The 24,446-nt window shown below is 46.2% G+C and overlaps 1 protein-coding gene across 1 annotated transcript; it reads left to right on the top strand.

The window, feature by feature from the left end:
• The first annotated feature begins 3,167 nt into the window (after positions 1-3,167).
• LOC118965276 (uncharacterized) lies at positions 3,168-7,928 on the top strand. Its single transcript, XM_036983131.2, has 2 exons — positions 3,168-3,740; positions 6,330-7,928. The coding sequence occupies exons 1-2, from the start codon at positions 3,401-3,403 to the stop codon at positions 7,379-7,381; spliced, it is 1,392 nt and encodes a 463-aa protein (XP_036839026.1). The 5' UTR covers positions 3,168-3,400; the 3' UTR covers positions 7,382-7,928.
• Positions 7,929-24,446: the final 16,518 nt, after the last annotated feature.

Here is a 24,446-nt window from a genome sequence, read left to right as displayed (position 1 = left end):
CTGTCCCGTCCCTCCTCCACTCAGGTACAATGGCAGTATAGTTCTCAAGCCTTCGTACATCCTCCTCCACCAGTTTAGATAATTTATGACTAGGCCAAGGTCCCCCTGTGTAGATAAGCATTCTAGCCAGTCTGACGATAAGTTCATTCGTTTCTACCAAGGAACAGAAGGTCTTTGTTCTAATTCTTGATTATAATTACACACATTATATTCAGTACTAGGATTAAAAGAAAATTCATACATCTATACAGTAACATAATAGTATTCTGATTAGTCCGTCCTGATTTCTACAGTACTATACTGGGGAAGCCCTTCATGATGGAGGGTGTTTCTACAGTACTATACTGGGGAAGCCCTTCATGTTGGAGGGTGTTTCTACAGTACTGTACTGGGGAAGCCATCTTATTTAAACCTTCTTAAAACAATTCCATATAGCTTAGAAGAACCTCCCCCTCAGACAGGGCTTAGACTGTAATGGGTTAAACTATCTGAAACTTACATTACTCTGAGACTAGTTATCCTAGGATCTAACATTACTCTGAGACTAGTTATCCTGGGATCTTACATCTTACATTACTCAGACTAGTTATCCTGGGGAAAATGTTCAATACCATTGCAAAAAATCTAAACCTGTTTTTGCATTGGCATCATGGGATATTGGATTGGCATTATGGGGTATTGTGATGGCATTATGGGGTATTGTGTGTAGATTGATGAGGATTTAAAAAAAATAATAATCAATTTTAGAATAAAGGGATGCACCGATATTACATTTTTGGCCAATATTTTCCTTGCTCCAAAAAACAATACCGATAACCAATATTTTAAATTTTAGCGGCCTCTTAAGCGTTCTAGTACAGTTAAATAGTTAAACACACACGGACGCAGCGGTCTAAGTAACTGCATCTCAGTGCAAGAAGTCCCTGGTTCGAATACAGGCTGTATCACATCCGGGAGTCCCACAGTAGCTGTCTGTTATTGGTGTAGAGAGGACGACAAAGGAGAGGGATCCCACAGTAGTTGTCTGTTATTGGTGTAGAGAGGACGACAAAGGAGAGGGATCCCACAGTAGCTGTCTGTTATTGGTGTAGAGAGGAAGACAAAGGAGAGGGATCCCACAGTAGCTGTCTGTTATTGGTGTAGAGAGGAAGACAAAGGAGGGGGATCCCATAGTAGTTGTCTGTTATTGGTATAGAAGGGACGACAAAGGAGAGGGATCCCACAGTAGTTGTCTGTTATTGGTGTAGAGAGGACGACAAAGGAGAGGGATCCCACATGTGGATAGGAAGATACAAATTATCATTATTACTAGAAAATATTCATTTGAAATCCAGGAAATGTACAACTTTAGCTCTCTAGGTCAAGCCAGTAGACTACAGTATGGTGTATCCAAGTGGTTTTATCTCTCTAGGTCATGCCAGTAGGTTACAGTAGGTTGTATCTCTCTAGCTCATGCCAGTAGGTTACAGTAGGTTGTATCTCTCTAGGTCATGCCAGTAGGTTACAGTAGGTTGTATCTCTCTCGGTCATGCCAGTAGGTTACAGTAGGTTGTATCCAAGTGGAAACAAGTATCAACCCAATGTGGAAAGTGTTGAATATGGTCAACAACAAAATGAATGGCTTATTTGCTATGTGAGGTTTACTTGATCCAACAGAAGTTTCGTAATGCTTAAGTTGTTATGTGGACACGTGATATACCGACAACTTTGATAAAAACACTACAGGTGTTGTCTCCAGATCGCTATGCATATTCATGCTAGTAGCTTAGCATCTCTCTCCATTGAATACAGGCGGTTGACGTCAACAACCCTCATAGAATATAAACGTATATAAACGTAAATATAGATTACAATAATAAGATGTATCCACCAATCCAAAGAAAGGATAGGCGGGAGCTAGACAACCCACTGTGCCACTTTGTGGACAACGACTCCCCTTGTTAGGGCGGAGAGACATCTTGTCAGTATATCCATAATTTTTGGTGTAGCCAACCCAACTCTCACATGGCACTGTTAGGGGGCACGGTGTGTAGTAAAACATCACTACATGAAAATCACTACATGTAGTGCTCCCCAGTCTGCGGTCAGCAGATAGACCCTTCTCAAATATATATGTTTAGTCACTTTTTGGAAACAAGGGGTAGCTTTTTCTCTACGTCGTCTGATTCTAGACATATCAATCATCATCCTAGGGCCCTCCGTTGAAGAGGTATTGACGAGCCAACTCTGAATATCCAAAGTTAAAAACAAATTGAAGGGGGTACTTACTGGTGTTAATCAGATCTCCTATCTCCACCACTTCATCTTTCAATGTGACAGTCATCTCCCCCTCCATCTTCACTCCAAAAACTGCATCCTCCTCTTTATCTTCCCTCTTCCTCTTTCTCTCTGAACGCGTCTTCCTCTTCTTTCACTGAAACGTCTTTCTCTTCTTCTTTCACGGTAACAGCCTCACCCTCTACTTCTTGTTTTACTGTGACATCCTCCTCCTCCTTCTCGTCTTTCACGACAATGTTCAGCCCCTGAGCTTCCTCATATTGTAAATGGATTTAATTAAATAGTATTATATTGAGACATACAAAGACAGGAATGTGTTGATTGATTAGTGCGAATAAAAATGTTTACTACAGCACATTTAAGGCAGTTTCATTAAGTCATACTACATCTAAATAAGTAGCTAGCTACTGTAGGTCTATACTGCTCCTACATGGTGCAACAATAGATCATGTAGATGTATATAATGAACAGACTAGGTCTATACTGCTCCTACATGTTGTAACAATACATCATGTAGATGTATATAATGAACAGACTAGGTCTATACTGCTCCTACATGGTGTAACAATACATCATGTAGATGTATATAATGAGCAGACTAGGTCTATACTGCTCCTACATAGTGTAACAATACATCATGTAGATGTATATAATGAACAGACTAGGTCTATACTGTTCCTACATGGTGTAACAATACATTATGTAGATGTATATAATGAACAGACTTCGTCCATACTGCTACTGCTAATAATATTTGCGTCATTCTCAAAACTTTTGGCCAGGACTGTACATTTTACTCAACTGCGTTACCCACTCCAGTCAGCAGATGGCGATGTGTGAATTTAAGGCAATGCTGTTAGTGTGACGTATAATCTAGTGGACGGAACGCTTCTTTCAACAGCAACAACAGTTCGTCAGCCACCTCGGTAGCTTGCTAGACAAAATAGACGAACCAATGAAGCTCTTTAGACGCTTTAGTGTATATTAGCCACTGTGTTTTAAAACCTACTTCTGTGGTCTAGTTAGTTATCGGATTGAATTCTATATTAATGGTGTTGTTGTTATTATTCAGCTAGCGGGCTGGTTAAGTTAGCATTAGCCTAGCTAGGTAACATCTCCAACCATGAGGTTACTAAGCTACTCTCCTTCTGCTAAAGAAGAGGTCTGCTGGACGGAGGAAGACGTTATCGTGAAAAAGGAGGAGGAAGAGGAGACTGTTTCAATACAAAAACAAGTAGAGGGTGAGGCTGTAACCGTGAAGGAAGAAGTGAACGACGTTACAGTGAAGGAAGAGAAAGAGGATGATGCTGTTTTTGGAGTGAAAGAGGGGGAGGGGGAGATGACTGTCACATCGAAAAAGGAGAAGGAAGAAGAGGAGGGAACTGGATATCTGCGCCTGGTTTCCCAAATGCATCTTAAGGCATCCAATGGTTCTAACGATGAACGGGCCCTGATTAACACTAGTAAGTACAACTCTGCAGTTGTTGAACTGATGTTTGGTGTTAAAGCGGAAATATGCATTTACTACGTCACTATTTTGGCTTTTAAATTATTTATTTATAGCCATTGATTCTTGAAGAATATAACGCATGCCTCATGAGCTTAGTTCAACTGTTGTACCCCATCAGAACCCCAAGTAAGCTTTTTTTACTCCGATGTTTAGAAACAATGTAAACCAACACTGTATCACCTCAACATGGTTAAAACTATAATGTTGATATCATGGATGGTCAGTCCTTGCATCCATAGGTCTGTCTATGAATTTGAGAGGAGTTACATTTCCCATCATCTTATTACCAAAACAGTGGTGGAATTACAGCTTTGTTATTGTTTGAACGGCAGATTGGTTGATTGATTGTGGCCTTTTTTAAATGGACAACCTAGGTTTTAAAAAGCAACTAAATGGCTGCCCAGAGACTTTGTTTGGTAAACAGCTGAGGGATGAGGGCTGGAGAAAACTCAAATGCGGAATGGTGAAAGGGCGAGAGCTGTAAATATTTTACGAAAATACTTTGAGGAACTATTGTCTTTCGCAATTGATTTTGATCAGACTTTGTTTACTTGCTGTTTGAGGTGAAGAAAACATTATTTTGAGAAGCAGCTCCACAACTCATTAGTTGGGCACATTTATAGACCTACATTTGCATGCAGGCCAGGTAGACTAATCCTACTTCCTAGTTCTATATGCGCAATCAGTTGTGTGTCCTTACTCAACATTGACAGGAGTGTTTCAAATGAAAGACAATTTAATAAATTGACAAAACTGACGTATCTTGCGGGGTAAGGTCTGGGTGGTCTGCCAGTTTAATTTAGTATCCGTTTGGGTCAGCTAGGTATAAAAACTCCGAGAGCAGTAGTTATAGTCAGAACGTTAAGCACAAGTCATATGATGAACTTCAACGTAAATACTGGATCTTGCTGTCTGACAATTTTGACAGTCAAATTACAAACATCACGACATGCAACAACAAGCAAAGTGCTTCTTCATTCATTACACCGGTAAAGACAGTTATGCCGTGCTCCACGTTGGTTCCAACATCCCTAACATATTGATGTTTATAATGTGTTATTGTCTGCTTGATTTACAGTAGGGTCTGCTTGATTTACAGTAGGGTCCCGTTAGTCTGTTTGGACACGGAGATACTTTGCTCATAATGTGTAGAGAACTGTTCCTTGATGGATAGACAACACACAGAGCTATTTTCCTTCATTCAGGACATTTAGAATGACAGCACATTATAGAGTAGCCTGGTGGGATTATTCACAAAAGTATCTATTATGTTATTATCTGTTATGAAATGTCATGACAAAGACATTTTATTTTCCATGTTTCACCTGAAATATTAAATGGTTTATAGTTCTAGGTCTATGTTGTTGTTAGGTGAAGTTATGGGTCTTACGGTAGGTCTATGTTGTTGTTAGGTGAAGTTATGGGTCCTACAGTAGGTCTATGTTGTTGTTAGGTGAAGTTATGGGTCCTACGGTAGGTCTATGTTGTTGTTAGGTGAAGTTATGGGTCCTACAGTAGGTCTAAGTTGTTGTTAGGTGAAGTTATGGGTACTACAGTATGTCTATGTTGTTAGTTAGGGGTCCTACAGTAAGTCTGTGTTGTTGTTAGGTGAAGTTATGGGTCCTACAGCAGGGCTATGTTGTTGTTAGGTGAAGTTATGGGCCAATTTGTTAATGTACAAACCCTCATTGTCAGGCTGATGGCAAACTAGCCAAAGAGCATTTTACTGGTTGAAGTGGTTCTTAAATAGTAGTACATTTTTGACAATAACACAAACAATAACACAAACATTATATTAATCAGGACATTCAAAAGAGCCTTACAGTAGTGTGAAATGCACTCTAACCTGAAATGGAGGCTATTTTTTGCTGACAGACTATGAGAACTCCCCTGAGTTTTCCCCCACGGTGGTGAATTAGTGAATAGACACAGAGCTTAATGTGAGTTTCCTTGAGTAGCACTCCTGATCTTGCGCTGTAATATTCAGAATACATTATGAAAAACTAAAATCTTCGCCCACCATTTTTGCTCCATGCAGTTATACTACATCCATAACTAGTGGTTTCCTCATTACCAGATATACTACATCCATAACTAGTGGTTTCCTGATTACCAGATATACTACATCCATAACTAGTGGTTTCCTGATTACCAGATATACTACATCCATAACTAGTGGTTTCCTCATTACCAGATATACTACATCCATAACTATCGGTTTCCTCATTAGCAAGGAGGTGTTTCTGCAATCAAATTGTGTGCGCATCGCCCTTGCGCCGCGATTTTATTAAACACAGAAAGGGGCCTATATTGGAGACAAAAGGTTGTCTGGCACACTGCTTAGGATTTCAACGACTTTAATAACTTATTTCTAGCCTACAATCATCTATGTTACTACTGTGAAAACAAGACAATTGTCATATAATTTAACAGGCGTCAATTGCTGTTCAACTTCATGGGTATCACCTTTTACCTCAAATAAACAGTGGATTTCTGCTGTTGTGGGCCTTTAACCATCTGTCTGACCTTGTCATTCACACAGGAGAGAGATGTGACTATCGTGGATCCTCTGGGGATCCTCAACAACATCATGATGCTGATGAGGCAGAGAAGAGTCTCTCCACATCAGAACTCCTCACGAAACATCAGCAGAGACCCACAGGAAAGAAATCTCATTGCTGCTCTGACTGTGGGAAACGTTGCAAATCTTCATCAGAACTTAAAATACACCAGCGAGTACATACAGGAGAGAAACCTTATAGCTGTGATCAATGTGGGAAGAGTTTTACTCAGTCAAGCTCCCTGAAATCACACCATAGAACACACACTGGAGAGAAACCTTTTGTCTGTTATCAATGTGGGAGGAGTTTTACTCAGCTAGGCAACCTGATAGGACACCAGCGGGGACATACAGGAGAGAAACCTTATAGCTGTGATCAATGTGGGAAGAGTTTTACTACATCTAGCTATCTAACTATACACCGGAGAACACACACCGGAGAGAAACCTTATGGCTGTGATCAATGTGGGAAGAGTTTTACTCAGCTGAGCAGCCTGATAGTACACCGGCGGGGACACACAGGAGAGAAACCTTATAGCTGTGATCAATGTGTGAACAGTTTTACCTCATCTAGCTATCTAACTATACACCAGAGAACACACACTGGAGAAAAACCTTATTGCTGTGATAAATGTGGGAAGAGTTTTACTCAGCAAAATGGCTTGATATCACACCAGAGAACACACACAGGAGAGAAATATAGCTGTGATCACTGTGGGAAGAGTTTTACCTCATCTAGCTATCTAACTATACACCAGAGAATACACACAGGAGATAAATCTTATGGCTGTGATCACTGTGGGAAGAGTTTTATTCGGCTACAATCCCTGAAATCGCACGAGAGAATACACACTGGAGAGAAACCTTATAGCTGTAATCAATGTGGGAAGAGTTTTACTCAGCAAAACGGCTTGATATCACACCAGAGAACACACACAGGAGAGAAACCTTATAGCTGTGATCAATGTGGGAAGAGATACTCTGATAAAAGATCTCTGATTAAACATCAGAAAATACATGAAATTGTTTCATGATGTCAATGAAATGATGTCACATTGTAGAATGTTTTAACATTGTAGGAGTATTTTAATGATGTCACAATTTAAAACCCTAAACGTTTGTCCCCCTGTTCAGTTAAATTGATTTTAGCCTCAGGGGGAAAAAATCCAGGCTATGAATTGAAATAGTATTATTTATGAGATTTATCAGAAAGCGACTAACAAAAATTGAGTTGTGTTACACTTACCACGTTGATGACCCACTTGAATCAAAATGCAACACTTCAAAATGTTTAGGTTTTCAATATATCCCAAACTGTTTCTGCATATTGATTATTGATTTGGACAATTTAAACCTGTGTTTTGACATTGCACTATTCCCATTTAGCAAAATGTCATTGAAAATAAGATTATGCCCAATGTTCAATATATGTTTGGTTGTAGTTGAAAATGAAAGTTGAAAAGATGTTGTTTTTTCAATGACTTGAAAACAGTTTAATTTCAATGTACTTGCAGCTTATACACCTATAATCAATTTTATTAAAAATCTTACATCACCCCAGAATTTCTTGACAACATTCAAGTGCTAATTGTCTTTATTCCACTACTGAAGAAGCATGACTCAAATCACCTCATATTTCAAACATCCAGCCTGACAAAAGATACGTTTTATTATTCCATGCCTCACCATTAAGTTCATTAATGCCAATACATATTAACAAATGGGTGTACATTTGGTTTTGATATTTCATATTTACAATTATGTAACATTTAGTCATATTTATGCAACCAACTGACAATTTTGGGTACAATTGTATTGACATTGTTGCCCTGCTTTTATAATATCAGGGTTCATTCTCAGATGTGCCAACCCAAATGTACTAGAGCATGACATTGGGGACTGGGCCCCGATCCAACAACATGCCTATCGAGTGAACCCTGAAAAGAGAGAGAAGCTCCGCAGTGAGGTGGAAAGTTACTATGGATATCGCAGGAGTTTCCTTTTGAAATCGGACATGTCCGTGTCAAGGACAACTTGGTTGCTGATTGTCTCAAGAGTTGGCAGTCAAAAAGATTTGTGTTTTGCATTTAACCAGTGTGTTATCATGGATCACAATTTATTTTGACATGTTTTCCGTGTCTCTTATTCTTTTCTGTATTTTTAAAAAACTGCACTGTTGGTTAGGGGCTCCTAAGTCAGCATTTCACTGTTCGGTCTACCTGTTGTATTCGGAGCATGTGACTAATACAATACAATTTGATTTGAGTTTTGTTCATTCCAAGGGGACGAGAGTTCTAGAAGCTAGTGAGTTTTAGGATTCTATAGAAAGAAAAAGGAGAAAATAATCATATGATTGTATATTATTATTTAGAAATATATGTTTTTTCTTGTGTTTAATTGTTGACAGCAAGTTGTTTTCTGTTGGTGGTATGAAAACTTGTCCAACTAAATTATAGGATATATTTGTTGTCTTAAGGGGGAAGGTGTTGCAGGCTTCTATTTATGTTTTGAGGTTGGACTTTAGCACGTATAGCTCGTTAGCACTGATTGGTGTTACCTCATTAGTCAGTATGTGTTACACCTGTGCTGGCTTGTCCATCTCGTTAGTGGGAAGGTGTTTCACCTGAGCTGGTCCAGGTTCTATTTAAAAGTGTCTGGCCCAGTGCTCCAGTTGTCTTGATAGATGTGGAGAGTCAACACCTTTAGTTGCTCCACCTTTTTGATTTAAAGATGTTTTCACTTCAGGTTGAAGCTTCTTTCTGAAGAGAGCTTTAAAAAAAAAAAAAAATGAATACAAACAAGCAAACCTGGTCGGTTCCGGGGATTGGTATAGCAAATACCGTAAGATTTTCATGGACTGAAAAGGAGATGGAACCTTGGGCAGGGAAACTTTTGGAAGGACCATATTGATGGGATGCCTCAGGATAGAGGTGAAGGAAGTACTCTGCCTTCAAGGGAACCCGAATGAGAAGGCTTTCGATGTGACGTTTCACAAAGAAGAAAAACATGACGAAGTAATGAAGATGGCAAAGGAAGCGGAGAAAACGGGACCCCTGTGCCATTATGCGGTGACCAGCCTGGCGAAGAACAACTTCAGGGTGGTCACCGTAACCATGTACAATCCGCACGTGAAAGATGAAGAGGTGAGGGCTTTTCTGGGGAGGTACATGGACAATGTCTCCTCAGCGAGGTACCTCAGGGACTCCCTGGGTTTCTGGAACGGGAGAAGAGGGTTCCAGGCGTTACTCAGGGAGTCCCCGAAGAGTGTGGATGGCTACCTCCATCCTCCGGCGATGTTCTCCCTGGGGGCTGACAGGGGAACACTCTACTATGCACGTCAGCCCCCGTTCTGCAGGCGTTGTATGGCCTACGGCCATATCCTGGCCTCGTGCAGCGCCAAGAAATGTCGTTTTTGTGGGTCGGAAGAGCACGAGGCCAAGGAGTGTGACGAGCCCAAGGCTTGCCACGGGTGTGGCTCAAGAGCACACCTGTGGCGTGATTGCCCGGCTCGTCACAGGTCATACGCGTCTGCAGCTGGGGGGGGAGCGGGGGATGGGGGGAGGAAAGAAAGGACGCGTGCGGATTGCATGGATGGCACAGGGGAAAAGACGTCGCAGGAAGAAGATGGGAAGAAGGATGAGGTGGGAAGAAAGAGGCGAGGAGAAGAAAAGAATGGAACAGAAGGAGAGAAGAAAAAGGGGACGGAAGAAGGTGGAGGAGCTGAGAAGAGGGAGAAGGGGACAGTGGTACGAGAAGGAGTGGAAGAGGGAATGGGGACAGTGGTACGAGAAGGAGTGGAAGAGGGAACGGGGACAGTGACGGAGAAGGAGGGAGGAGTGGAGGTGGGAGGGGAGGGGGTGGTGGGGGGGGGAGATGGGGGGAAGGAGTGGGGGGACAGCCTGCCAGGCTTCCTCGAGGTCGAAATGAGGGATTTGGTGGAGGGGTTAGTGGGGATGGGACGTTGTGTCTCCCCGCTACCTCCTTCACCAAAGAAGAAAGGGATAAAGAGGGGGAGCTTGGCAGGAAGTGAGAGGGAGGGGGGTTAAGAGAGTGGCGGGGGGGGGGGGGGGGGAGTGTAATTTGTCCTCCCGGTTTGCCTCAGCCCCTTGCATTTTAGTGGATGACTCCAGTGAGGGGTCGGTGGGTTGTTTGCTAGAGGGATCCCAACTCCTGTTTGGGGAGATGGGGTCCCCTATATGCAGCCCCGAGGCAAACAGGGAGGGGGGGATGGTGGGTGGGGAGGGAGGACCCAACACACTGCCTGGATCATGGGTTGGGATGGAGGACGGGGGGGCGTCAGGAGAGGAGAGGACGTCCCCGCCGGTGGAGATGGACCAGGGGAGCATCGGGTGAGTCTCCTGGTTTTTCTTTGGGTTTTGGGGTTTTTATTTGTTGTAAATATTTAAATGAATAGTTCTGTTTCTTTTTTTAGTCTAAATGTTAGGGGCTTAAGGGATAATGTTAAAAGGAGGGCGGTTTTTTGTTATTTAGAGGGTGTGGGGTTTGATTTCTGTTTTTTACAGGAGGCTCACCTGAGGGATGGTGGGGATGTGTGTAGATTTAAGAGGGAGTGGGATAAGGGGGAATCTTTTTGGGGCATAGGAGGGGTGCACTCAACAGGAGTAGGGATTTTGTGTGGGCATAGAGAGGTTAAAATAGAGAACACTTTTGTAATAATGCAGGGTAGAGTTTTGGGGATAGATGTTAAGTTTAGAGAAGCTAGATATAGGTTAATTGGGGTGTATGGGCCACAGGTGGCGGCAGACAGGAGGGAGATGGTGGACTGTCTGGCGCCCCTGTGTGTTACAAACAGGCACTTGGTGATAGGAGGAGACTTTAATATAGATTTAGGGTTAGGCGGTGATAGCAGTGCAGGTGCCATCTCTGGGCTAATGGCTTGCCATGGTCTGGTTGATGGTGGCCTGCACACTACTCCGGCAATGGTCGGTCCTACATGGCGCAACTCCAGGGGGGTTGCGCGGAGGCTCGTCTACATTTTTGTATCCAGGTCTTTGGGTCAGTTGTCTGGGCGGCTGTTGCCTGTTTTCTTCACGGATCACGACGGGGTGTTCCTGCAGGTGGGGTCGCCAGTCTGCCTCTTCGGTAGGGGGTACTGGAAGTTAGATCGGGATATACTGGAGGAGCAGGCTTTCGTTGATGCATTTTTTTGTTTCTTTCGGAGGCTTGACGGCCTCCGGTCCATGTGCGAGGGGGTGTTAGAGTGGTGGGATTTAGTCAAGGGGAGGATAAGGGCTTTTATAATAGGATATTGTAGAAGGAAAAAAAGGGAGGAAAGGAGGGAGGTGGATCGTATCCAAAGGTTAATTGAACTCGAGTACGAGGCAGGCAACCTCTGCGGGTCGATTGACTGGGAGAGATTCGCAGCCCTAAAGGCGCAGCTCAGGGAGCTGCAGGAGCAGAAGGCTCGAGCTTTCCTGGAGCGTGCGCATAGTGGCTTTCTAGAACATAATGAGACTTGTTCCGCTATGTTCTTTAAGTCGGTTAGGGCCAGACAGAGTAGGAAGGTAATGAAGGGAGTTATGGAAGAAAATGGTAGTATAGTAAGTAAACCAGAGGAAATGGTCAGGGTGACAACTGATCATTTCCAAGGTTTATTTAAGGAAAGGGAAATAGATGTAGAGCAGGGAAACGTGTTTTTAGAACACTTGTCCCGGCGGTTGCCAGAGGACATTAGAGACGTGATGGAGGCCCAGATCTCACTAGAAGAGGTTGAGAGCGCTCTTAGGAGGATGGGAAAAGGGAAGGTGCCTGGGATGGATGGGCTGCCGGCTGAGTTTTACCTCAAGTTTTGGGGTATACTTGGACCAGTGGTTCTCGAAGTCTTGAAGGCCATCCTTGAGACGGGGGTCCCGGGGGGATCAATGGCTGTTGGTGTGCTGTCACTTCTTTATAAGAAGGGGGAAGCAACTGACCTTGGCAACTGGCGGCCATTGACCATGCTGTGCGTAGATTACAAGATTCTTGCAAAGGTTTTAGCAGACCGGTTGCGCACAGCCCTTCCCTACGTCGTCCACGAGGATCAGACGTGCGGGGTAGAGGGCTGCTCTATAAGATGGAACCTACAGTTGATCAGGGATTCCATCGCTTGGGTTGAAGATAGAGGGCTGCCTTTAATGGTAGCAGCGCTAGATCAGGCGAAAGCTTTTGATCGCGTGAATAGATCTTTTCTATTCAGGGTGTTAGGTAGATTAGGATTTGGGGAGAAGTTTATAGGATGGATCCGTACTTTATATGTCGGAGCGGGGTGTCGAGTTAGTGTAAATAGTCACTTAGGTGACATTTTTGACCTCTCGTCTGGGGTCAGGCAGGGATGCCCACTCTCGGCTCTCCTCTTCGTTCTGTACATGGAGCCTCTGGGGGCTGCCATTAGGGCAGACACAGGGGTGGAAGGCTTGTTGATCCCTGGAAGCGGTGGGCTGCGTGTTAAGATGACGCAGTACGCCGACGACACTTCCTTGCTGTTGTGCAAGGACTCGTGCCTGACAAGGTCCCTTGCCATCTTTGGGGATTTCACCCGAGCGTCGGGAGCAGTTCTGAACCATGCAAAGTCTTCCGTCAAGTTTTTCGGAAGATGGCGCGGTAGAACGGATGTGCCTGGGGGGTTATCTCTCTGTGAAGGGGCTCTGAGGATTCTCGGGGTTCATTTTGAGACCTCCGGCTCAGCGACGCTAAACTGGAACATGCGCATCACAGTGGTACAGAGGAAGCTAGCAATGTGGAAGGCTAGGTATTTGTCTTTTATGTGCAAAGTCCTGGTCCTAAAGGTGGATGTGTTGCCGTCTCTTTTGTATGTGGCATACATCTATCCATTGCCGGCTTGTCTGAGGAGACCTCTAGTGAGGCTTGTGTTTCAGTTTATGTGGAGTGGCAGGTGCGAGTGGGTCGTCAGGGCACGCATGATCTGTCCCATCGGGGAGGGAGGTAGGGGGGTACCACATTTCCCCCTCAAGCTGGACGCCATTTTTGTTTCTTTCTTGTTGACGGAGCTTGCTCGTCCGGTTATACACCCGTCCGGTTACCTCCTGCGGGTGTTCTTCTCGTATAAGGCGAGAAGCGTAATGGTGTGGTCTAACGCGGGTCCTCGGGCGGAACAGCTGCCGTGGCATTTTGGCCATGCGGCCAAGTGGCTGCGTGCGCACCCTGAGGTTGAAGTTGCCCGAGTAGGTTTAGACCACAGGCACCTGTACGAGGAGGTCAGGCAGGCAGGGAGTCCTGTGCCTGTAGCGGGCATCTCGTCAGTGGTCTGGGAGGGAGTGCAGGCGCGGGGCCTGGACAACAGGCTCAAGGACCTGAATTGGTTGGGCCTCCATAAGTGTTTGCCGGTACGTGCCATCTTGTACCGGTATAGTTTGGTGCAATCCCCCACCTGTCCAAGATCCTCTTGCGGCAGGGAGGAGACTGTGCGCCATGCCTTTTGGGACTGTGCCTTTGCCGGACTAGTCTGGGCTAGGGCACGGGTAATGCTAGGTGTGGTTAGGAGTGATTTTGTTGTGACATGGGCTAGGCTAGAGAGAGGCGTAGGGAGAGCAAAGGGAACGGATAGGGACAGGTTTCTGCTCTGGCTTCTCATGAGTCTCTTTAAAAAGGGACTGTGGGAAGCCAGGCAGAATTTAGTCAAGACAGGGAGAGATTGGGGGGTGGAAGGGATAGTGAGAAGGGTGGAAGGTGATTTGAGGGGGAAGATGAAGAGGGAGGAGAGGAAGTGGGGGAAGCATGCGGCACGGGAGAGGTGGAAAGGGGGTTTAGGGCTGGGAGTGTTAGAGTGAGTTTGGTAAGGGGATAGATTAGGGAAGGGGAGATAGGGAAAGGGTTAGGTATTGGTTAGGTATGACGGGGAGGGACGATGCTCCCCTGAGGTTTGTTTTTGTTTGATGTTTTTGTAAATACAATTAATTAAGAATGAAGGAGAATTATGATTTTGTAATAGTATGAATGGTATTGATTGTAATAAATTATTTTAACCACCTTTTTGATTTAAAGATGTTTTCACTTCAGGTTGAAGCTTCTTTCTGAAGAGAGCTTTAAAAAAAAAAAAAAATGAATACAAACAAGCAAACCTGGTCGGTTCCGGGGATTGGTATAGCAAATACCGTAAGATTTTCATGGACTGAAAAGGAGATGGAACCTTGGGCAGGGAAACTTTTGGAAGGACCATATTGATGGGATGCCTCAGGATAGAGGTGAAGGAAGTACTCTGCCTTCAAGGGAACCCGAATGAGAAGGCTTTCGATGTGACGTTTCACAAAGAAGAAAAACATGACGAAGTAATGAAGATGGCAAAGGAAGCGGAGAAAACGGGACCCCTGTGCCATTATGCGGTGACCAGCCTGGCGAAGAACAACTTCAGGGTGGTCACCGTAACCATGTACAATCCGCATGTGAAAGATGAAGAGGTGAGGGCCTTTCTGGGGAGGTACATGGACAATGTCTCCTCAGCGAGGTACCTCAGGGACTCCCTGGGTTTCTGGAACGGGAGGAGAGGTTTCCAGGCGTTACTCAGGGAGTCCCCGAAGAGTGTGGATGGCTACCTCCATCCTCCGGCGATGTTCTCCCTGGGGGCTGACAGGGGAACACTCTACTATGCACGTCAGCCCCCGTTCTGCAGGCGTTGTATGGCCTACGGCCATATCCTGGCCTCGTGCAGCGCCAAGAAATGTTGTTTTTGTGGGTCGGAAGAGCACGAGGCAAAGGAGTGTGACGAGCCCAAGGCTTGCCACGGGTGTGGCTCAAGAGCACACCTGTGGCGTGATTGCCCGGCTCGTCACAGGTCATACGCGTCTGCAGCTGGGGGGGGAGCGGGGGATGGGGGGAGGAAAGAGAGGACGCATGCGGATTGTACGGATGGCACAGGGGAGAGGACGGAGAAGGACGAAGAAGGGAAGAAGGAAGAGGCGAAAAGAAAGAGGAGAGAAGATGGAAAGAAGGAAAAAGAAGGAGAGATTAAAAAGAAGGTGGAAGAACGTGGAGGAGCAGAGAAGAGGGAGAAGGGGACAGTGGGACGAGAAGGAGTGGAAGGAGTGGAAGAGGGAAGGGGGACAGTGACGGAGAAGGAGGGAGGAGTGGATGTGGGAGGGGAGGGGGTGGGAGGGGGGGGAGTGGGGGGACAGCCTGCCAGGCTTCCTCGAGGTTGAAATGAGGGATTTGGTGGAGGGGTTAGTGGGGATGGGACGTTGTGTCTCCCCGCTACCTCCTTCACCAAAGAAGAAAGGGATAAAGAGGGGGAGCTTGGCAGGAAGTGAGAGGGAGGGGGGTGTGGAGGGGGAGGGGGGGGGTTAAGAGAGTGGCGGGGGGGGGAGGGGAGGGTAATTTGTCCTCCCGGTTTGCCTCAGCCCCTTGCATTTTAGTGGATGACTCCAGTGAGGGGTCGGTGGGTTGTTTGCTAGAGGGATCCCAACTCCTGTTTGGGGAGATGGGGTCCCCTATATGCAGCCCCGAGGCAAACAGGGAGGGGGGGATGGTGGGTGGGGAGGGAGGACCCAACACACTGCCTGGATCATGGGTTGGGATGGAGGACGGGGGGGCGTCAGGAGAGGAGAGGACGTCCCCGCCGGTGGAGATGGACCAGGGGAGCATCGGGTGAGTCTCCTGGTTTTTCTTTGGGTTTTGGGTTTTTTATTTGTTGTAAATAATTAAATGAATAGTTCTGTTTCTTTTTTTAGTCTAAATGTTAGGGGGTTAAGGGATAATGTTAAAAGGAGGGCGGTTTTTTGTTATTTAGAGGGTGTGGGGTTTGATTTCTGTTTTTTACAGGAGGCTCACCTGAGGGATGGTGGGGATGTGTGTAGATTTAAGAGGGAGTGGGATAAGGGGGAATCTTTTTGGGGCATAGGAGGGGTGCACTCAACAGGAGTAGGGATTTTGTGTGGGCATAGAGAGGTTAAAATAGAGAACACTTTTGTAATAATGCAGGGTAGAGTTTTGGGGATAGATGTTAAGTTTAGAGAAGCTAGATATAGGTTAATTGGGGTGTATGGGCCACAGGTGGCGGCAGACAGGAGGGAGATGGTGGACTGTCTGGCGCCCCTGTGTGTTACAAACAGGCACTTGGTGATAGGAGGAGACTTTAATATAGATTTAGGGTTAGGCGGTGATAGCAGTGCAGGTGCCATCTCTGGGCTAATGGCTTGCCATGGTCTGGTTGATGGTGGCCTGCACACTACTCCGGCAATGGTCGGTCCTACATGGCGCAACTCCAGGGGGGTTGCGCGGAGGCTCGACTACATTTTTGTATCCAGGTCTTTGGGTCAGTTGTCTGGGCGGCTGTTGCCTGTTTTCTTCACGGATCACGACGGGGTGTTCCTGCAGGTGGGGTCGCCAGTCTGCCTCTTCGGTAGGGGGTACTGGAAGTTAGATCGGGATATACTGGAGGAGCAGGCTTTCGTTGACGCATTTTTTTGTTTCTTTCGGAGGCTTGACGGCCTCCGGTCCATGTGCGAGGGGGTGTTAGAGTGGTGGGATTTAGTCAAGGGGAGGATAAGGGCTTTTATAATAGGATATTGTAGAAGGAAAAAAAGGGAGGAAAGGAGGGAGGTGGATCGTATCCAAAGGTTAATTGAACTCGAGTACGAGGCAGGCAACCTCGGCGGGTCGATTGACTGGGAGAGATTCGCAGCCCTAAAGGCGCAGCTCAGGGAGCTGCAGGAGCAGAAGGCTCGAGCTTTCCTGGAGCGTGCGCATAGTGGCTTTCTAGAACATAATGAGACTTGTTCCGCTATGTTCTTTAAGTCGGTTAGGGCCAGACAGAGTAGGAAGGTAATGAAGGGAGTTAGGGAAGAAAATGGTAGTATAGTAAGTAAACCAGAGGAAATGGTCAGGGTGACAACTGATCATTTCCAAGGTTTATTTAAGGAAAGGGAAATAGATGTAGAGCAGGGAAACGTGTTTTTAGAACACTTGTCCCGGCGGTTGCCAGAGGACATTAGAGACGTGATGGAGGCCCAGATCTCACTAGAAGAGGTTGAGAGCGCTCTTAGGAGGATGGGAAAAGGGAAGGTGCCTGGGATGGATGGGCTGCCGGCTGAGTTTTACCTCAAGTTTTGGGGTATACTTGGACCAGTGGTTCTCGAAGTCTTGAAGGCCATCCTTGAGACGGGGGTCCCGGGGGGATCAATGGCTGTTGGTGTGCTGTCACTTCTTTATAAGAAGGGGGAAGCAACTGACCTTGGCAACTGGCGGCCATTGACCATGCTGTGCGTAGATTACAAGATTCTTGCAAAGGTTTTAGCAGACCGGTTGCGCACAGCCCTTCCCTACGTCGTCCACGAGGATCAGACGTGCGGGGTAGAGGGCCGCTCTATAAGATGGAACCTACAGTTGATCAGGGATTCCATCGCTTGGGTTGAAGATAGAGGGCTGCCTTTAATGGTAGCAGCGCTAGATCAGGCGAAAGCTTTTGATCGCGTGAATAGATATTTTCTATTCAGGGTGTTAGGTAGATTAGGATTTGGGGAGAAGTTTATAGGATGGATCCGTACTTTATATGTCGGAGCGGGGTGTCGAGTTAGTGTAAATAGTCACTTAGGTGACGTTTTTGACCTCTCGTCTGGGGTCAGGCAGGGATGCCCACTCTCGGCTCTCCTCTTCGTTCTGTACATGGAGCCTCTGGGGCCTGCCATTAGGGCAGACACAGGGGTGGAAGGCTTGTTGATCCCTGGAAGCGGTGGGCTGCGTGTTAAGATGACGCAGTACGCCGACGACACTTCCTTGCTGTTGTGCAAGGACTCGTGCCTGACAAGGTCCCTTGCCATCTTTGGGGATTTCACCCGAGCGTCGGGAGCGGTTCTGAACCATGCAAAGTCTTCCGTCAAGTTTTTCGGAAGATGTCGCGGTAGAACGGATGTGCCTGGGGGGTTATCTCTCTGTGAAGGGGCCCTGAGGATTCTCGGGGTTCATTTTGAGACCTCCGGCTCAGCGACGCTAAACTGGAACATGCGTATCGCAGTGGTACAGAGGAAGCTAGCAATGTGGAAGGCTAGGTATTTGTCCTTTATGGGCAAAGTCCTGGTCCTAAAGGTGGATGTGTTGCCGTCTCTTTTGTATGTGGCATACATCTATCCATTGCCGGCTTGTCTGAGGAGGCCTCTAGTGAGGCTTGTGTTTCAGTTTATGTGGAGTGGCAGGTGCGAGTGGGTCGCCAGGGCACGCATGATCTGTCCCATCGGGGAGGGAGGTAGGGGGGTACCACATTTCCCCCTCAAGCTGGACGCCATTTTTGTTTCTTTCTTGTTGACGGAGCTTGCTCGTCCGGTTATACACCCGTCCGGTTACCTCCTGCGGGTGTTCTTCTCGTATAAGGCGAGAAGCGTAATGGTGTGGTCTAACGCGGGTCCTCGGGCGGAACAGCTGCCGTGGCATTTTGGCCATGCGGCCAAGTGGCTGCGTGCGCACCCCGAGGTTGAAGTTGCCGGAGTAGGTTTAGACCACAGGCACCTGTACGAGGAGGTCAGGCAGGCAGGGAGTCCTGCGCCTGTAGCGGGCATCTCGTCAGTGGTCTGGGAGGGAGTGCAGGCGCGGGGCCTGGACAACAGGCTCAAGGACCTGAATTGGTTGGGCCTCCATAAGTGCTTGCCGGTACGTGCCATCTTGTACCGGTATAGTTTGGTGCAATCCCCCACCTGTCCAAGATCCTCTTGTGGCAGGGAGGAGACTGTGCGCCATGCCTTCTGGGACTGTGCCTTTGCCGGACTAGTCTGGGCTAGGGCACGGGTAATGCTAGGTGTGGTTAGGAGTGATTTTGTTTTGACATGGGCTAGGCTAGAGAGAGGCGTAGGGAGAGCAAAGGGAACGGATAGGGACAGGTTTCTGCTGTGGCTTCTCATGAGTCTCTTTAAAAAGGGACTGTGGGAAGCCAGGCAGAATTTAGTCAAGACAGGGAGAGATTGGGGGGTGGAAGGGATAGTGAGAAGGGTGGAAGGTGATTTGAGGGGGAAGATGAAGAGGGAGGAGAGGAAGTGGGGGAAGCATGTGGCACGGGAGAGGTGGAAAGGGGGTTTAGGGCTGGGAGTGTTAGAGTGAGTTTGGTAAGGGGATAGATTAGGGAAGGGGAGATAGGGAAAGGGTTAGGTATTGGTTAGGTATGACGGGGAGGGACGATGCTCCCCTGAGGTTTGTTTTTGTTTGATGTTTTTGTAAATACAATTAATTAAGAATGAATGAGAATTATGATTTTGTAATAGTATGAATGGTATTGATTGTAATAAATTATTTTAACCACCTTTTTGTTTTGCTTCCTGTTTAAGTTTGGTGAGGGTTTTTCTTTTGTTTGCCTCTTCTTGGGCAGATTTAGTGGGTCTCATGGTGGGTGTCTTTTAGGTCCCTGTTGTTGTTACTAGTCAACTTTCAGTGGACACCCCCATAGTGTCTTTCAGAACCCCTCCTAAAAACAAGCTAATATTTTGGGTCGTATGTTGCATCCAATTAATGTTGTAATCAATGGCATTTCCTTACAATGTTCATTAGTCTTTTGTTTTTTTATCCTCTTATGTTGTGTACTAAATATTTCTGTTTATTTTCATTGTTTTTTGTCCTGTGAAGGAAATTGTGTTGCATTCATGTCTGAAATGTGCTGTATAAATAAAGTTTGCTTTGATTTCAACAAATGAACCCAATGACTGACCAATCATCAGACTCCTGGTCCCTCTTAGTATGACAATCAGCATCAATCCCATGTCAAAGAATTCAATTTCTGACAATTGAACCAAACAACTGGATCAAACAGCTCAATCCCACTTTTCCAGCCTGCTGAAGGCGTGGTGGAGTGGTAAAAACACCCCCGGCTAGACCAGGGGCTTGAGGTGGTCTCCCACAGCTCTGCTTATGTCATGTTCTGTGGCCTTGCTGTTCCATTTCTTGACTGCCCCTGAACCACAGAAATTAACACATTTAGTAATATTATATATATAACACTCAAATTAATGATATGGAGCATCTATGGCCTCAGTTACACCTGGCACCTAAATGTGACTTCTGTCATCTGATCACTCCAAGCTGTATTCGGTTCAGATATACCAGGATGGACCTTTGACATAGTCTGGATGCAGTCAGGCCACTGAATATAAATAAGCAATGTAAAGAGATGGGGTGAATGAGTAGGGAAAAGGACATTCAACACAAATTACCTTCATAATAACAAAGTACAAATGTGTGTACCTGAGGGGAAATTAACTTTCATACAGCCAAAAGGGGTGAGAAATTACACCAATATCAGTGGACAATTTGCAATAATGTAAATAAACATAGATGGAATATATTCCCTTTTGCTTACATAATGAACCGCTAAGGGAACATAAATATTTACCATCTGAGGGTAGCCTAGTGGTTAGAAAGGTTGCAAGTTCAAATCCCCGAGCTGACAAGGTACAAATCTGTCGTTCTGCCCCTGAACAGGCAGTTAACCCACTGTTCCTTGGCTGTCATTGAAAATAAGAATGTCTTCTTAACTGACTTGCCCCATTAAATAAAGGTAAAAAATAAATAACGTGTGACATCTCACTTCTCTGGCTGTAGAAGTGTTCTTCCTAACCAGTCCCTCAACAGCTCTCTGACTGAGCTCCACCCCCACTGGGGCTTCAGAGGAGATGAAGGCTGAGGAGGGATGGAAGGATGAATGGATCAGTCAGTCAATAAAGTGTAGAGCTGCTGTCTGACAAAATCACTATTTTAGTAGTTAAAGGCTTTATGACTGCTGAATACCAACTATCAATCACTTAGATCATGTATTTTCAGGTAGAGATACATCCCTGGGACATCCCTTACCCATTGAAGTTGACTTTAAAAGGGGTTAAGGTAGGGGTTAAGGTTAGGGTTTAGGGTAGGGATGTCCCAAGGATCCCGGATAGCACTGACCATTGTGCATTCTTCTGTCTCTTTTACATAGCAGGTGATGGGATCTGACTTCTGACCTTGAAAATATTACATATCTTTATTATGTGAAATCTAATGAAACAAGAATGTATGTTGATGCTAATACAATATGTACAATATTCCATGATGTTTCTATATGATAACAATAGCGTAATATATTTAATATGCCATATACTATTTTTTAACAGTTTCACGAATTAACTTAATCATTATGATTCAACGTCAGTTCACGTCTCACCTCATACTGTATTGGAACAGCAGCAGCTGACTGCCCGGTTCAACGTCAGTTCACGTCTCACCTCATACTGTATTGGAACAGCAGCAGCTGACTGCCCGGTTCAACGTCGGTTCACCGTCTCACCTCATACTTTATTGGAGCAGCTGACTGCCCGGTTCAACATCAGTTCACCGTCTCACCTCATACTGTATTGGAGCAGCAGCAGCTGACTGCCCAGTTCAACATCAGTTCACCGTCTCACCTCATACTGTATTGGAGCAGCAGCAGCTGACTGCCCAGTTCAACATCAGTTCACTGTCTCACCTCATACTGTATTGAAGCAGCAGCAGCTGAATTGATCGTTGATGCTAATCAGCATGTTTTGAATCTGAGAGTAAATAGAGCCGACTACAACTCTAAAAATTAAGGGTTCAACTGGAGTTGTTCTCAGATCCCATAAGAACCGTAGAGTTCTTGGTCAATGAAAAACAGCCCCAAAAGGTTATTCAAAGAACTTGTTAGAAGGTGGGTTCGTCGGATAACTAACCATGCTTTCCGCAAATTGGAGTCACCTGCTCTGGTTTACAAACAAATGCTTATTTGTGTAAAATTTCGCCCGGAATTGGCCTTAAGCTAGAGTGAGTTTGCTAGTTAGCTTCAGTGTTGTTAGCACCGGTTAGACATGGCAGCGAACATTCCCCCTCCCGCCGTTATGAAGCTCAGCGGGGATTGGAGCACGAACTGGGATACGTTTAGAGGTGAATGGGAGGACTATGCGCTAGCAACGGGACTTCTGGAAAAGGAAGATGAGGTAGTGGCTGCCACTTTGAGGACTATAATGGGAACTGAATGCCGACACGTATACAAACACAACCTGAACCTAACAGCAGCTCAGCAAGGTAACGCTATAGCTATTCTTGATGCTCTTGAACATTACTTTACGCCAGCAAAGAACGTCATCTACGAGCGTTATGTTTTCGGTCGTTGCAAACAGGAGGACGGGGAGTCCATTGACAGCTTTGTCACTAGGTTAAGGGAAAAGGCAGCTACATGTGACTATGGTGCTTTAAGAGATGAACTGATCAGAGATACGATTGTGCTTGGCATAACGGATGAGGGCACCCGCAGACGTTTGCTGAGAGAACGTGACCTGACGCTGGCCTTGGCAGTGGAGACATGCCGTGCAGCAGAGCTTACTGATATACGGATGAGGTCCATGGAGCTAGAAAGGCAACATACGGACAATGTAAATGCTACATTCAGGCAGCCAGTAAAGAAATTCCCCTTTGCCACAGCTAATGCTAATACTACAGCCAACTCTGCAGTAGACAACCCCAATACATGCCGATATTGTGGCATTTCTCATGGACGAGGAAAAGAACACTGCCCAGCCTATGGAAAAATATGTAAATCCTGTGGTACAGCTAATCACTTCGCAGGGGTCTGCATGAAAAGCAAGAGAAAGGAGGGTAAAGTGCACTCCATGGAAACAAACACAGATGAAGGGAACGACAGCACAGAGGATGTATATGCTAGCGAGTGCATAGGGGCAGTGAGGGCAAAAGGACAAAAGTGGTTTGTCACTCTGCTACTTAATAATAAACCACAGCAATGCCAGCTAGATTCAGGGGCCACATGCAACGTTATGAGCCTTAGAGACAAAAGGAGGCTCGCGCCCAGAGACAAACTCACACAGAGTAGCACCAAGCTGAAACTGTATTCAGGCCAGTTCATGACCTCTTTAGGCCTGTTTGTGACAGAGTGTGTTTTACGTGGCCAGAAATACACCCTTGAGTTTGAAATCGTTGAGGCTAGTCAACAGCCATTACTGTCAGGTTCTACATGCGAGCGCCTTGGACTTATTAACTTCACCATCCCAGCTGATCTTAACATTATAGACAAAGTCCAGGCTGGGCCCCTGAGCAAGGAGACACTCCTAAGCAAGTACCATGATGTCTTCAACGCACCGGTCGAGTCAGTTCCTGGGGAAGTCCACTTTGAGTTGGACGCAGCAATCCAGCCTGTCCAGTGTGCACCCCGCAATGTACCGGTGGCCATGAAAGCAGCTACGAAGGCTCAGCTTGACAAATACGAAGCAGATCATCATCATATCCGTCACCGAGCCTACGGACTGGATAAGTAATATGGTTATCGTCAAGAAACCAGACAAGCTACGGATATGCATTGATCCTAAACACCTCAACCGGGCTCTGCGACGTTCACATTACATTATGCCCACGTTGGAGGATGTTCTTTACAAGCTCCCAAAGGCCAGAGTCTTCACGCTCGTGGATGCCAGAGATGCCTTTCTGCAGTGCAAGCTCGACGAGCCCAGCAGCTACATGACCACCTTTTGGACACCCTGGGGCAGGAAGAGGTGGTTGAAGCTTCCGTTTGGTGTCTCCGTGGCTCCAGAGGTGTATCAGCGGAAACAGCATGAGCTGTTGATGGGACTCAGTGGCGTGGAACCCATAGCAGATGACATTCTCGTAGTGGGCTGTGGGGACAGTGATGAGGAGGCAGAATGTGACCATGACGCCAAGCTGCTGGCCCTGATGGTCAGAAGGCTAAGCATAAAAAAGCTTCAGTTTAAAGTGCCAGAGGTCCGCTTTCATGGGCACATCTTGTCCTCCACCGGATTGAAGGCGGATCCTGAAAAAGCGAAGGCTGTCTTGGAAATGCCCCACCCATCTGACGTGAAGGGAGTGCAGCGCTTCGTCGGATTCGTCACCTACCTGGCCAAATTCCTACCGCGGCTCTCTGAAGTGTGTGAGCCACTGAGGAGGCTCATGGACAAGGACACCATCTGGCATTGGCTCCCAAAACATGACGCAGCGGTGAGGGAAATAAAACAACTGGTCACCCAGACACCTGTACTGCGATACTACAATGTGTCAAAACCTGTCACGATTCAGAGTGACTCAAGCCAGTATGGACTTGGCTGTTGCCTCATGCAGGAGGGCCAGCCTGTGGCATTCGCCTCTAGGGCACTCACCCCA

Source organism: Oncorhynchus mykiss, chromosome 7 (assembly GCF_057628025.1).
Source record: "Oncorhynchus mykiss isolate SJ-2025 chromosome 7, ASM5762802v1, whole genome shotgun sequence".
Classification (NCBI taxonomy): Eukaryota; Metazoa; Chordata; class Actinopteri; order Salmoniformes; family Salmonidae; genus Oncorhynchus; species Oncorhynchus mykiss.
This window is presented reverse-complemented; position numbering and strand designations above follow the sequence as displayed.

Coding starts and splice junctions, on each gene's coding strand:
- LOC118965276 (XM_036983131.2), top strand. CDS start 3,401: ATGAGGTTACTAAGCTACTCTCCTTCTGCTAAAGAAGAGGTCTGCTGG. Junction 3,741..6,329: donor ACGGGCCCTGATTAACACTA/GTAAGTACAACT, acceptor TCATTCACACAG/GAGAGAGATGTGACTATCGT.